Source organism: Ophidiomyces ophidiicola (genome assembly GCF_022830035.1).
Source record: "Ophidiomyces ophidiicola strain CBS 122913 chromosome Unknown scaffold_9, whole genome shotgun sequence".
In the NCBI taxonomy this organism is placed as follows: Eukaryota; Fungi; Ascomycota; class Eurotiomycetes; order Onygenales; family Onygenaceae; genus Ophidiomyces; species Ophidiomyces ophidiicola.
The window spans coordinates 272,170-284,690 of NW_026054649.1; the positions used below are offsets into that span (position 1 = coordinate 272,170).

A 12,521-nucleotide genomic window follows, 5' to 3' on the forward strand; every position below is an offset into this window, starting at 1 on the left:
AACCACTCCGTCCTGTCATTTGCTCTGTTTGTTCTCTCTTGCTGGTGCGGGGTGTGCAGGGTGATTTCTCAGCAAAAGGCATCGCCAAAGGAACCTTCAAGGCTTTAGCTTGGAAATACAACATTGACCCACGTCATTCCTATGCGGTGAATTGTCAACCGAGGAGCAGCGTTGCCGTATATAGCGGAGGCTGTCCGCCCCAAAACAATGATCTCCCCGCTTTTCAATAGCAGGATATATAATTCCATGAGAGTTTCTTTTTGGTAATTTATCCTTTGCCGCCGTGACATTGGCTTTCATAATTGTATGCTTCACCGACTCTCACGGATCGTCAAACACTTCCAACCTCAAACTCTTTACACAATGGCCGGCAAGCAACCAAATATCACCCTGTACACGACCGGGACTCCTAATGGTATCAAAATTTCTATTGCTTTGGAGGAACTTGGGTACGTTTTCTCATGTGCCCGTGGCAAATATATTGATTTACTGATTTGGCACGTTTTAGCCTTCCGTACAAGGTAGTGGCGATAGATTTTGCTAAAAACACCCAGAAAGAGCCCTGGTTTCTGGAAATCAACCCGAATGGCCGTATCCCTGCGATGACGGATACCTTTACTGATGGCAAGACCATCAATATCTGGGAGTCGGGAAGCATGCTGCAATACCTAGTGGAGCAGTATGACAAAGATCATAAAATCTCTTACCCCCAGGGTAGCAGGGAGGCGTATGAGATGAACAATTGGCTGCATTTTCAAATGGCTGGTGTCGGTCCCATGCAAGGTTAGCCAATTTTTTCTAGGCCTTTGAGGTAACTCTCGAGTCTAACAAGAATACCAGGCCAGGCAAACCACTTCAATCGTTACGCCCCCGAACGCATTGAATACGGCGTGAATCGTTACATCAACGAAACTCGCCGCTTATACGGTGTCCTAGATAAACATCTCGCCAACTGCAAGTCCGGATATCTAGTTGGGGACCATATTTGCATCGCCGACATCGCACTCTGGGGCTGGGTTACATTCGCAGGTTGGTCAGGAATTGATATTGATGAATTCCCGCACCTCAAAGCATGGGAAGAGATGATGTTGCAACGTGAGGGCGTCGAGAAAGGCCGACATGTCCCTACCAAGCATGTAGTCAAGGAGTTGATGAAAGATAAGGAAGCAATGGAGAAGACCGCTGCTCAGGCTCGAGAGTGGATTCAGAAAGGAATGAAAGGTGATGCGAAGCAATAAGATAGCCTTTAGGCATGGTAATATAGTGGCCAGAGCCTTTTGATTTGTTTCTTATGACCATGGAAAATGATATGACAATTCTTGAGCTTTGAATGTTACACAGTCAGCTCCTGCTCTGGATAGCTTCTTGGAAACGAAATCGTGTGATAAAGAATTTGCACGTGACTCGATTAGTAATTTTACATTTAGAGTTTGCGTCAACAACTTGAGGAAACCATCGAGATCGCCACCTCTGACTTTCCTCCTCTAAACGCGTTACAGCAAGCTACTTTGTACCATGGCCTGGCGCAACCAAGGAATCACTGGATCCAACAACATTCCTTTGGGTCGTCGTCGATTTGGAGGTGATGAAGGGCCAAATGATAGGAGCGAAACCCCAGGATCGCCGGATGCTGGCTTGAAGCGTGGGAGAAGCCCTGTCCGAGGTGAGCGTCATGCCGCTGTTGCCCTTGCCTGAGATTATGTGGTGCTAACGCCTTCCTTTAACAGCTAATCCCCCTGCTGATGGAGCTAAGAAACGGAAGAAGAGAAATCGATGGGGCGATGCTCAGGAGAACAAAGCCGCAGGGCTCATGGGTCTTCCAACTCTTATTATGGCGAATATGACAAACGAACAGCTAGAGGCTTATACCTTGCATCTTCGGATCGAGGAAATCAGTCAGAAACTTCGAATCAACGATGTTGTCCCTGCGGACGGTGATAGGTAAGGCGGGCTACCCTAGTATGATATTATTGCTTGGAATCATATTGACACCTTTTGCAGGTCGCCTTCGCCAGCTCCCCAGTACGACAATTTTGGTAGACGTGTCAATACTAGGGAAAATCGTTATCGGAAACGCCTGGAAGACGAGCGACACAAGCTGATTGAAAAGGCCATGAAAGTCATTCCTAACTATCATCCGCCTTCTGATTATAGGCGCCCGACCAAGACACAGGAGAAAGTCTATGTCCCAGTGAACGACTATCCAGAGATTAACTTCAGTATGATTACTAACCCTCTAACTCCTAACTATTCCTTTGCATTTGGTTTTGATGTCTGTCTTTTCAAATACTCGAGGTCACGCTCGAGCTATTTCTTTTTGCTACCATTTCTTCTTATCCTTTTCCAATATTCCAAGTCATCTACTAACCCCGCGTAATGATATTAACTTGATGATACTGAGTACTAACACTAAGCTTCACCTCACTTTAAGTTGGCTTACTTATCGGACCTCGAGGCAATACATTGAAGACAATGGAATCAGAATCAGGCGCCAAAATTGCCATTCGCGGAAAAGGGTCCGTGAAGGAAGGCAAGGGCCGTTCCGATGCCGCTCACACTAGCAACCAAGAAGAGGATCTCCACTGTCTAATTATGGCAGATACGGAAGAGAAAGTCAACAAAGCGAAGAAGTTGATTCATAACGTTATCGAAACCGTACGTCCTAGGTATTTCTTTTCCAGCGCATTAGTGACTAACAGCACAATACAGGCCGCCTCTATTCCTGAAGGCCAGAACGAGCTGAAGCGCAACCAACTACGTGAACTTGCGGCGCTCAACGGAACTCTTCGTGACGACGAGAACCAGGCCTGTCAAAATTGTAAGTATCTCGACTCCTTACCTCAACCTTTATGCTCATTGTTTTTAGGCGGACAAATCGGTCATCGTAAATATGACTGTCCGGAGAAACGCAACTTCACCGCCAACATCATATGTCGGGTTTGTGGAAATGCAGGTCATATGGGCAAAGATTGTCCAGATCGACCACGAGGCTCTGATTGGCGCAACCATGGCCCTAGCATGCGTAAAGGCACTGGGGACGCTGTTGATCGAGAGATGGAGGTGAGTGCTGATCTATTATCGTTTATTTTTGAATTCATCCAAGCTTATTATCTTTTCTTTCTTAGCAACTCATGCAAGAATTGGGCGGAGGTCCTTCCAGCACTGGGGAGGCACCACGACGCATTGAAGCCGGGCCTGGAGGGTATGATCAAGGCAATAACTACGGTGAACAACGTGACCTCAAACCATGGCAAAGAGGTCCCACTGGCGGCCCCGCTCCTTGGCAACGACGCGATGATCGCCGGGACGATCAAGGCCAGCGTGAACAGGGTACAGCGCCTTGGGCGACTGGAGGCCGTGACCGTGACCGGGCAGATCGCGGTGGTGATCCGTATGGGTACGGATCTCAAGGTACTGGATACGGCGCTGCGCCTGGTGCTGCCGCTCCCTGGCAACAGCAAGCACCTCCTCCTCCTCCCCCCCCCGGAGGACAGGCTGGATATGGATATGGAGCATATCCTGGATATAGTGGATCTCAAGCCATGGGTGCACCCCCAGGGCTCAGCGGCTCTCTACCACCGCCACCTGGCATGGGAACGATGTATCCGGGCTATGGGGGAGCGAACCCACCCCCACCACCTCCGCCGGCTGATGGCCCACCACCACCGGTATGTTTTCTGACTTCTATTTCTACTTTTATTTTTTTATTTTCTGGCCTTGGACAAGCACCACTAATAATTGTTTATAGCCCCCAAGCGACCAGCCTCCTCCACCTCCGCCTCCAGCATAAAGAATACGTCCACTAGTTTTCTCGGCACTTTTCAGCTCATGGCTACTAACAAAAAACTGCGTGTATTCTGCGGTTGACAAATTGATAAAAGCAAAATATATGTCCAGCCATGAAGACTGACTCTATTTAGGTCTTTTGTTTGTTTTGAACTAATTTCATTTCTAGGTCCACTGTATCAATACTGTAGTAAATGCAATTTGATGTGATTTATTCTGTGTTACCAAACTGTAAGGGTTCGTATGACAGCGCCGGTTACATGGAGGCCCGTCTCTTCAGATGTGGGCTATTCCCACGTTTCTGTGTGCCCCTCCGTTTATGTCATGATATTCAGGGGAGTAAACCAGGCGTAGCACTCTATCTACTCTGTATACTCTGTAGGGCTTCAAAGACTGTTATCACTACTAAGCAAGTCGGCCATACTGGAAACAACACATCATTTGCTGTTTCTCATAGAAAAGCGCCCAACGGCAAGACAGCTGTGGCGGTGACGATGACTTTACTTTTGAAATGTTTAACGGGGTGTTGAGGTCTCCGGCTATTGCAGATTGACTTTCTGCTTGGATGAGATTAAGCACCCACGTCACGATGGTTAACGACAAGCTCCCCGGCATATCACAACCTAGGCCTTCTCCCGTTACGCTTACCGGTTCAAAGGCTCGCGCGCCGGGACAACCTGTTAGTAGAATGGGCTCAGAATCGACACCATCAGAAAACGTACCAGGCCACACCCGCCTCGTTTTCCAAAATTCACCTTTAGCTGGGCGCACTTCCAATACGTCAAACTTCACTGGCGATAGGTGGTGGAGGATCCATCTTTTCAAAGGGATGAAAAATGATATCAGGAGACGAGCACCCTACTACTGGAGTGATTGGAAGGATGCATGGGACTATCGAGTCGTGCCAGCGACAGTTTATATGTATTTTGCAAAGTATGACTCAAGAAATGTGTGCTCTTGTTGCTTTTCGTCATTTCGTTCTATTCTTTCTATTTCGTTTTCCCCTTGTTTTTCGTTCCCACTCTATCTATATGAATCCATGGCCAATCCATTCTCCGATAGACCTTCTATCTGCATGACTGCCAGTGATTGAACACCAATTGGATTCTACACGCCCTCAAAGTCAATGGGATACATGGATATCAGACTTACCATGCTGACAGCATCCTACCCGCTCTTGCCTTCTCGCTGGATATGTTTGAGAAGACACATATGAGCTATGGTGTGAACGAGGTTCTTCTTGCCTCGGTTCTAGGCGCGGTGGTTTTTGCTCTTTGTGCCGCCCAACCGCTTGTAATAGTTGGTGTGACTGGTATGTCTATGTTACGTTTGAATGCTGCCATTTTCTTACTGATGCCATTAGGCCCCATCACTGTGTTCAATTATACCGTGTACGATATAATAACACCAAGGGGCACGAATTATCTGGCGTTTATGGGATGGATTGGAATGTATGTTCACTAAAGAGATATATCACAGATTGCTGATGGTTCATTAGCTGGTCTCTCATTATGCACTGGGTACTCGCCATCACAAACTCCTGCAATGGCCTAACATATGTCACTCGATTTTCGTGTGATATTTTCGGATTTTACGTCGCATTTATATATATTCAGAAGGGGATTCAGGTATTAACAAGGCAATGGGGAACAGCTGGAGAGACATCAGCCTATCTCTCCATTATGGTGGCTCTCCTTGTCCTCATGATTAGCTTTATATGTGGATGGATTGGAAATAGCCATTTATTCAAACGACCTATACGGAAATTTATTGAGGACTACGGTACCCCACTAACCATTGTTTTCTTCACGGGATTTGTCCATACCGGTCATATGAAACATGTGCATGTAGAAACTCTCCCTACAACAAAAGCGTTTTTTCCTACTTCTAGCCGTGGTTGGCTAGTACACTTCTGGGATATCGATGTTAGCGAGGTCTTTCTTGCTATTCCTTTTGCTGTGCTTTTGACCATTCTATTCTATTTTGATCATAATGGTATAACTTCACTAATTCGCTTTTACTTTAAAAACAACTACTAACATTACTAGTCTCGTCTTTAATAGCCCAGGGTACCGAATTTCCACTCAAAAAGCCGGCTGGATTTCATTGGGACATTTTCCTACTCGGGTCGACTACTGGGATTGCCGGAATCGTGGGCATTCCATTCCCAAACGGGCTTATTCCCCAGGCTCCTTTCCACACCGCGGCTCTGTGCGTCACCAGACAGGTTGCAGACGACGAAGAAACCAACAAAGGCAAGTCGGTTCGCATCATCGACCACGTTGTTGAACAGCGACTCAGCAATCTCGCACAAGGCCTGCTGACCCTGGGAACAATGACGGGACCACTTCTGGTCGCCTTGCACCTGATTCCCCAGGCAGTCATGGCTGGCCTTTTTTTCATTATGGGTGTTCAAGCCCTGTTGGCCAATGGCGTAACCCAGAAGCTTTTTTTTCTGATACAAGATAAAAACCTAACACCATCGTCAGAGCCCCTTAGACGGATTGAACGGAGGCTGGCAATTTGGTGTTTTGTTGGCATTGAGCTAATTGGCTTTGGTGCAACCTTTGCGATTACGCAGACGATTGCTGCCATCGGCTTTCCTGTGTTTATCATTTTGCTTATTCCTGTACGGACATTCTTGCTTCCGCGGTGGTTCACCCAAGAAGAGTTGTCCATTTTGGATGCACCTACCGCGAGTCCATTCACGATGGAGAGTGTTGGTGGGGCGTACGGGCATGCTCCCGGTGGCTATGGCAATACTTTGAGATCAACGGATGTGCCAGAACTCGGCGGACGTTCGGGCGTATTTGTCGGTGATTTTCCAACCGGGAATGATTTAGATATTGGCCAAAATCAGGGGAGTTAAGCAATTAGAATCTACGGGCTCAGCACAAATATCACGTGATATGTTAGTTTACTATGGAGTCACGTGTAATAGTTACCAGACTTCACCGCTTTGATACCACCAACTTTTTTTGCCAGTCAATAATCAAAAATATTTCGTATAAACAACCTCCTGAATCACCTGTTGCCATTACTTTCAAGATGGCAATAGGAAAGCAGCGGGATTTCATAAGTGAAGGTGGGGAGGTGGAGGAGCTTGGGAGCCTACAGTCGTCCAGGATATCTCAAAGTGAAGACAGCAGTGCCGAAATTGCGGAACGACCCTCGAAGCGTCGGCGTCTATCAGATTCCGAATCTCCTGAGTCCGATTCATTTGTGCGTCAACGACCATTTCAGACCTTGTCGCGCATAAAGAAGAAATCCGATTCTTCAAGTGCTCAACAGAATGGCCACATTCTCGAGCAACCAGACCCTGTCACGGCGAAGGACGCATTAGCTCTAGGCCTGCGGTCTACGGAGTCCTCCTTCGCTTCCGTAGGCCTTGCACCATGGCTGGTGAGCTCGCTATCCGCAATGGCTATTAGGCGGCCGACAGCGATTCAGAGAGAGTGTATTCCGGAAATTATCAAAGGAAGGGATTGTATTGGTGGGAGTAGAACGGGTTCAGGAAAGACGGTTGCATTCGCGGCACCAATATTGCATCGGTGGAGTGAAGATCCATTTGGAATATTTGCGATTGTATTGACGCCAACGAGGTAAGAATGGCTTGCTCGCTGGTGAATCTTAACGAAGCAGTGAGACTGACAATGTAGTCTCCAGGGAGCTGGCACTCCAGATATTCGAACAGTTCAAGGCCATTTCTGCCCCCCAATCTCTTAAACCCGTCCTTATTACTGGGGGTAGTGAGATGCGCCCCCAAGCTATTGCTCTGTCTACTAGGCCGCATGTCGTGATCGCTACACCAGGCCGACTTGCGGATCATATAAATACGTCCGGAAAAGATACAACATGTGGACTTTCCCGCGTACGTATGGTCGTTCTCGATGAAGCAGATAGATTATTAGCCAGTGGCCCAGGGAGCATGTTACCCGATGTGGAGACATGTCTTTCAGCACTTCCGCCCTCAACGTCACGGCAAACGCTACTTTTTACAGCTACTGTAACGCCTGAAGTTCGTGCCCTGACGAAAATGCCACGACCTAAAGGCCACCCGCCCATCTTTGTCACCGAGATCTCAACAGAAAGCAATTCCACAGTTCCACCTACCTTAAAACAATCCTACCTCCAGGTCCCGATGACACATCGCGAAGCATTTTTACACGTACTGTTATCTACTGAGGGAAATGCCTCAAAACCTGCAATAATATTCTGCAACCGAACTAAAACTGCAGATCTACTAGATCGCTTATTACGCCGGTTAGGTCATCGCGTAACTTCTTTACATAGCTTACTACCGCAATCTGAGCGAACATCGAATTTGGCTCGTTTTCGCGCTTCAGCTGCTCGGCTCTTGGTTGCTACTGATGTGGCTGCCCGTGGATTAGACATTCCATCTGTTAGTCTTGTTGTGAACTTCGATGTTCCTCGAAACCCTGATGACTATATTCACAGAGTTGGTCGTACGGCTAGAGCGGGTCGAGAAGGTGAGGCTGTAACTCTTGTTGGACAAAGAGATGTCCAATTAGTCCTTGCTACTGAGGCAAGGGTTGGAAGAGAGCTGGCGCCCTGGGAGGAAGAAGGAGTCAGTATCGAGTCAAGAGTTGTGAAAGGGGGAATTTTGAGGGAAGTAAGCGGTGCGAAGCGTGATGCCCTTGGCGAGATTGATGAAGGCAAAGATGTACTTGGCCGGAGGGTGAAAAAGTTGAAGAAAGTCCGCTAAACTACAAAATGGTGTTGGAAAGACGCTTTTGATATCCTAAATTTATTGATGGTCCTGCCCTTTCATTTCTTTATTCTTCCTCGTCTCTTCCACACGGACCCCAGCTCGCCATTATCATCACTCTGGATAGCACACGCAGTATCGATGGCGAGTTGCTCGCAGCCTTGACGGTTTCAATCAGGATCAGAAGAGAAAGAATCATGATAGGACGGGCATATCTATTACCGTCACTTACAAGGAAAGCAAATTGGTACAAATGCTGCAGGCCATAGGTTTACCACTGCGATCATGCCGCCTGTGCACGGAACGTACAGATTGAAGATATTGAAAACGACCAGGATCTGGCAGTAAGCCTCAAATGGGGCCCACTGTGGCAGAGGATCGGAAATGCAGTACATGAAGCCGTAACAGTTGGCAATCTCACCACAGCATACTATAATATAGCGAGTCAACTTGGCTAAAAGTCATTTACAAGCTAATTTCCTCTGAGTTTCTAGGCCAATTGTTGCCATGAAACGCGGATTGACGCCCGATTAACAAAATTGTTAACTCATTAATGCTGTGGCTACATCTGGTAGTAGAAATGCTGCATTCTGCCGATAGGCCAAACTACAGGGAGCTATCTTCCGATCGGTAAGGGTGTTGATATGCTCGAAAGATACATACCAAAACGCCCTTGTAAGAATTCAATGCAGCTTCTCTCACTACTCACTGCCTTTTATTTCATTTTGAATGGATTTCTCAGCGTGAAAAAGTTTTATTAGCAGGTGAAGGCAATGTGGCATTTGGAGCTTTTTTTATGCTGGCTACGTGAATTGGCCTCCAGCTCCAGTAAATATTTCATTACCAAGTGCGGAGTACCCAGACCACTTCCATACTCAGCGTGGAATTGTACTTGAACAATAGAGCAAGCGAATTATGGTCTTAAAATTAATTTTTAGACAATGCTCTACTGGGTTAAAGTGCTCTCGGCTCTGTTATCTTAGAAGATACTGCTATTTTAATAATACACGCGAATCAAAAGTCCGAGAATCATTCTCATGTTCTCGTGGGTTTGGCTGCAGTATATTCTTGATTGGAAATCCCAAACTCTTCAAGTCCTATGCGGAAATACGTTGGTTTGCCTCCATGATCCTTCCGAGCAGTGACAGCCTGAACCCTCTTAATGATAATTTGGGGTGCCTCGCCACAATCTTCTCCAGGCTTACCCTCGTTGCTGTTTTGCTTCTTTTTCCCTCCCCTTTTTTTGGCCATCTCTTCTTCTCGAATTGCCGCTTTCTTCTCTTGGATGTAACCATATATGTCCTTGTCGTACTCAGCGCACTGAAGCTTGAAGTCCTTGTATAAAGCGCAACGCCGTAGGCGACGCTCGAAGAGAGCATCCCCGATGCTACGGATGACGATCTGCCGCGGAAGACATTCTTTGGGGAAGTTTGCATAGATGATTTTGACATCTTGAATGGGGACCTGGCCTTTCGCTAATAGCTCCATACGGAATACCATTTCATTTTCAATCCGTGATATGCCAAGGAGCACTGCTGCTTCATAAAGACGGGCATATTTAGCAAATTCAAAACGGTCAATATTCTGGAAAGTTTGGTTTTTGCAAGAAGAAAGCATCCATTGGAAAATGCACACAAATGCAGGTTTGACGCCGCCAAAGATTGTGGTGTATGTCTTGCCATCACAACCTTTGCGACTAACATGGACTTTGTCGCATGAAGGAAAACAGTCGCCTAAGAAGCTGGAAAATTGCATCACTACTGCCTTAGGGATGGCATTGAAGATGACTGTTGGTGTGTCGTCTATATCTGCTGCGTAAAGGATCTTGACAGTTGGACCATCCAGGAGCCTGTGAATGAAAGTTTAGTTCACCGTGTGCATATCGCTATGGAATCCTTATAAATTTGAGTCACAAACCAAAGCAATGCGGATTGTGGTATCGAGAAAATCTGGGCTTAAAATAAGTATTTGAAAGCGACTGGGAAATAAAATGAGGGATAAAGGGACAAGTTAAATAACATAATTTTCAAGACATCTGTGAGCGGTGACAGTTCACGTGAAACTAGAGGAGAATGCCATGAGTATTGTTCTGGAGCCCTCCCTGATAAACTGCCGGGCCAACCATTATAGGTAGTGAAGAGAGTAGACAGAACTACTTGTTAGCCCCTTCTATCAAATAATGGGGATGCAGATAGATGTATGCAGCACTAAGCATGACGGAAGAATAGCTAGCACTCATTTAGCCTGGAGCTTGAATAGTCAATATCCTGGGAAGATACCAAATATTAACCATTTACTATGGCCCCTGTGAAGGCTCATGCCTTGATTGCTAATGAAGGATGCCTGGAGTATCGCTTCCCTGAATACCCTCTAGGATATAAGCAGGCATTGAAAAAAAATGCAAATAAACTGAATAAAGAGATATACCAACTGGAAAGAAGATTCTGGTGGTATAACTTGGATTTTGCCAAAAATATTTAGGCAAAGGCAAAGGAGAAGAGAAATGACGAATCGATCCAACGTCACGTCATGGAACAATCTCGCCCTGTTAAGGAGCTCATTGATTTCTAGCGTATAAACAGATACAGAGTAACAGGTCAAGCTAAAGGTCGTAGGGAGCGACAGGATCGTCAAGAACTATCAGCAATGCCCCGTTTCCTTTCCCCATGAAAAGGTCATTCCTGCCCACTATCCAGTCCATTCATCCAGCGCATCATATTCGGTTGTAGTCTCCATCAGCTTCAGAAGTCCATCCAAAGCTTCACCACGTTTGGTCTTGGCGATCATTTGTTCAACTGAACAGTTGATATCCCTATCTACAACTATGGGATCATTGCGGTCGCCGCTACCTGGGCTGAGGAGTCTAATTGACGAGAGCAGCTCATGAGATGTCTGTTGGTTCTGATCCGTGCTGTATTGTGTTGGAGTGGCGTTATGATTCTGAATTCCGTTCGTGTTAGAGGCAGAAGGAGGTGAAATGATGTTTGCGACGCGACCACGGTCTTGAAGGGGCGGTGAAGGATCGAGTCGAGGTGCCTTCCTCTGAGGAGTAACCTCCGCGCCTTGTGCCATGAGATTCGGGTTGCTGTTGAGCTGATCGACCGTGTTGCCCCATTGTTTTCTTTGGGCCTCATCACGAGCCTCATAATCTGCGAGGCGATGGTTAAAGTCCTTTTTTTGGTCCATGACTCTCACAGCAGCTTGGAGTCGTATTCGAAGCAAGTTGGCTTTCTATGTTGCAGGTAAGTTAATAAAAGGAGGCACCTTTGATGATAAAATTAGAGAGAGAAGGTTCTTACCTGCTCGATAAATAGCTTCCTCTGTTCTGGATCCGAGGGGACAATAGAAGTGGCATCGACTGGTTCTTTTCTTCTTTGTTTAGAGGTGGAGGAAAGTGTGGTTGGGAAGTATTTATCGGAAGCTTGGCTTAGGTTAAGGAGTGATGTCAAGCCTATGCTCTCTTGGGACTCCTGGTTTAGGTGGTCGTGACCTGACTCAGGTAGTGCGGAGTATCGCAAAAAGGATGCCTGGTTTGGTTAGTGGGATGAGGGTTGCAGGCGGAATTTATGCATAGAAATACCTCTTTGTCAATATCAAGGCTCGATTGTGAAGGCTCTTCAAAGATATAAAATTCATCTTCCTGTTTCGCTTGGCCGAAAGAGCTGTTGACGGAATCAATGGGGTCATGGTCTGCGTCTACTTGATCGATTGAACGTTTCTGTCCAGCGATCGCGGCAGGTGATATGATGGGCGCCGCGCTGACGGTAGAAATGGTGGGAGCGGTGAGTTTGAGCGGCTTGTTCATCGTGTCGAGGGATTTTTGGGATTGTTTAGACGGGGAGAGGATAACGTTGGCGGGCTTTTCGAGGAGGGCAGGTCGCGAAGTTCCTGTGAAAGTGGAAGTGTTCATTATGAACAATCACAAGCCACCATGACCCACGGGAGCCCAATTCCAATTCTTGTATCTAATTGAATGGGTATAGCAATAAGGTGAAGGAGATGTTGG

The 12,521-nt window shown here is 46.7% G+C and overlaps 6 protein-coding genes across 6 annotated transcripts; 4 read left to right on the forward strand and 2 right to left on the reverse strand.

The window, feature by feature from the left end:
- Positions 1–363: 363 nt before the first annotated feature.
- Positions 364–1,238, forward strand: GST2 (Glutathione S-transferase 2; the record flags this gene model as incomplete). The annotated part of the gene is made up of 3 exons (XM_049252047.1): positions 364–449; positions 509–783; positions 841–1,238. 3 exons carry the CDS (start codon positions 364–366, stop codon positions 1,236–1,238), a joined length of 759 nt encoding a protein of 252 aa, XP_049108930.1.
- A 277-nt stretch (positions 1,239–1,515) lies between these two features.
- LOZ57_002993 (uncharacterized protein) lies at positions 1,516–3,790 on the forward strand (the record flags this gene model as incomplete). Its single annotated transcript, XM_049252048.1, has 8 exons — positions 1,516–1,663; positions 1,728–1,941; positions 2,002–2,219; positions 2,432–2,655; positions 2,710–2,818; positions 2,867–3,060; positions 3,126–3,668; positions 3,749–3,790. 8 exons carry the CDS (start codon positions 1,516–1,518, stop codon positions 3,788–3,790), a joined length of 1,692 nt encoding a protein of 563 aa, XP_049108931.1.
- Positions 3,791–4,375: 585 nt separating this feature from the next.
- On the forward strand, positions 4,376–6,655 carry LOZ57_002994 (uncharacterized protein; the record flags this gene model as incomplete). Its single annotated transcript, XM_049252049.1, has 5 exons — positions 4,376–4,719; positions 4,950–5,098; positions 5,150–5,237; positions 5,285–5,781; positions 5,835–6,655. 5 exons carry the CDS (start codon positions 4,376–4,378, stop codon positions 6,653–6,655), a joined length of 1,899 nt encoding a protein of 632 aa, XP_049108932.1.
- Positions 6,656–6,834: 179 nt separating this feature from the next.
- On the forward strand, positions 6,835–8,512 carry DBP8 (putative RNA helicase; the record flags this gene model as incomplete). The annotated part of the gene is made up of 2 exons (XM_049252050.1): positions 6,835–7,388; positions 7,453–8,512. 2 exons carry the CDS (start codon positions 6,835–6,837, stop codon positions 8,510–8,512), a joined length of 1,614 nt encoding a protein of 537 aa, XP_049108933.1.
- Positions 8,513–9,550: 1,038 nt separating this feature from the next.
- LOZ57_002996 (uncharacterized protein) lies at positions 9,551–10,594 on the reverse strand (the record flags this gene model as incomplete). Its single annotated transcript, XM_049252051.1, has 2 exons — positions 9,551–10,364; positions 10,572–10,594. 2 exons carry the CDS (start codon positions 10,592–10,594, stop codon positions 9,551–9,553), a joined length of 837 nt encoding a protein of 278 aa, XP_049108934.1.
- Positions 10,595–11,203: 609 nt separating this feature from the next.
- LOZ57_002997 (uncharacterized protein) lies at positions 11,204–12,425 on the reverse strand (the record flags this gene model as incomplete). The annotated part of the gene is made up of 3 exons (XM_049252052.1): positions 11,204–11,746; positions 11,815–12,042; positions 12,096–12,425. The coding sequence occupies 3 exons, from the start codon at positions 12,423–12,425 to the stop codon at positions 11,204–11,206; spliced, it is 1,101 nt and encodes a 366-aa protein (XP_049108935.1).
- Positions 12,426–12,521: the final 96 nt, after the last annotated feature.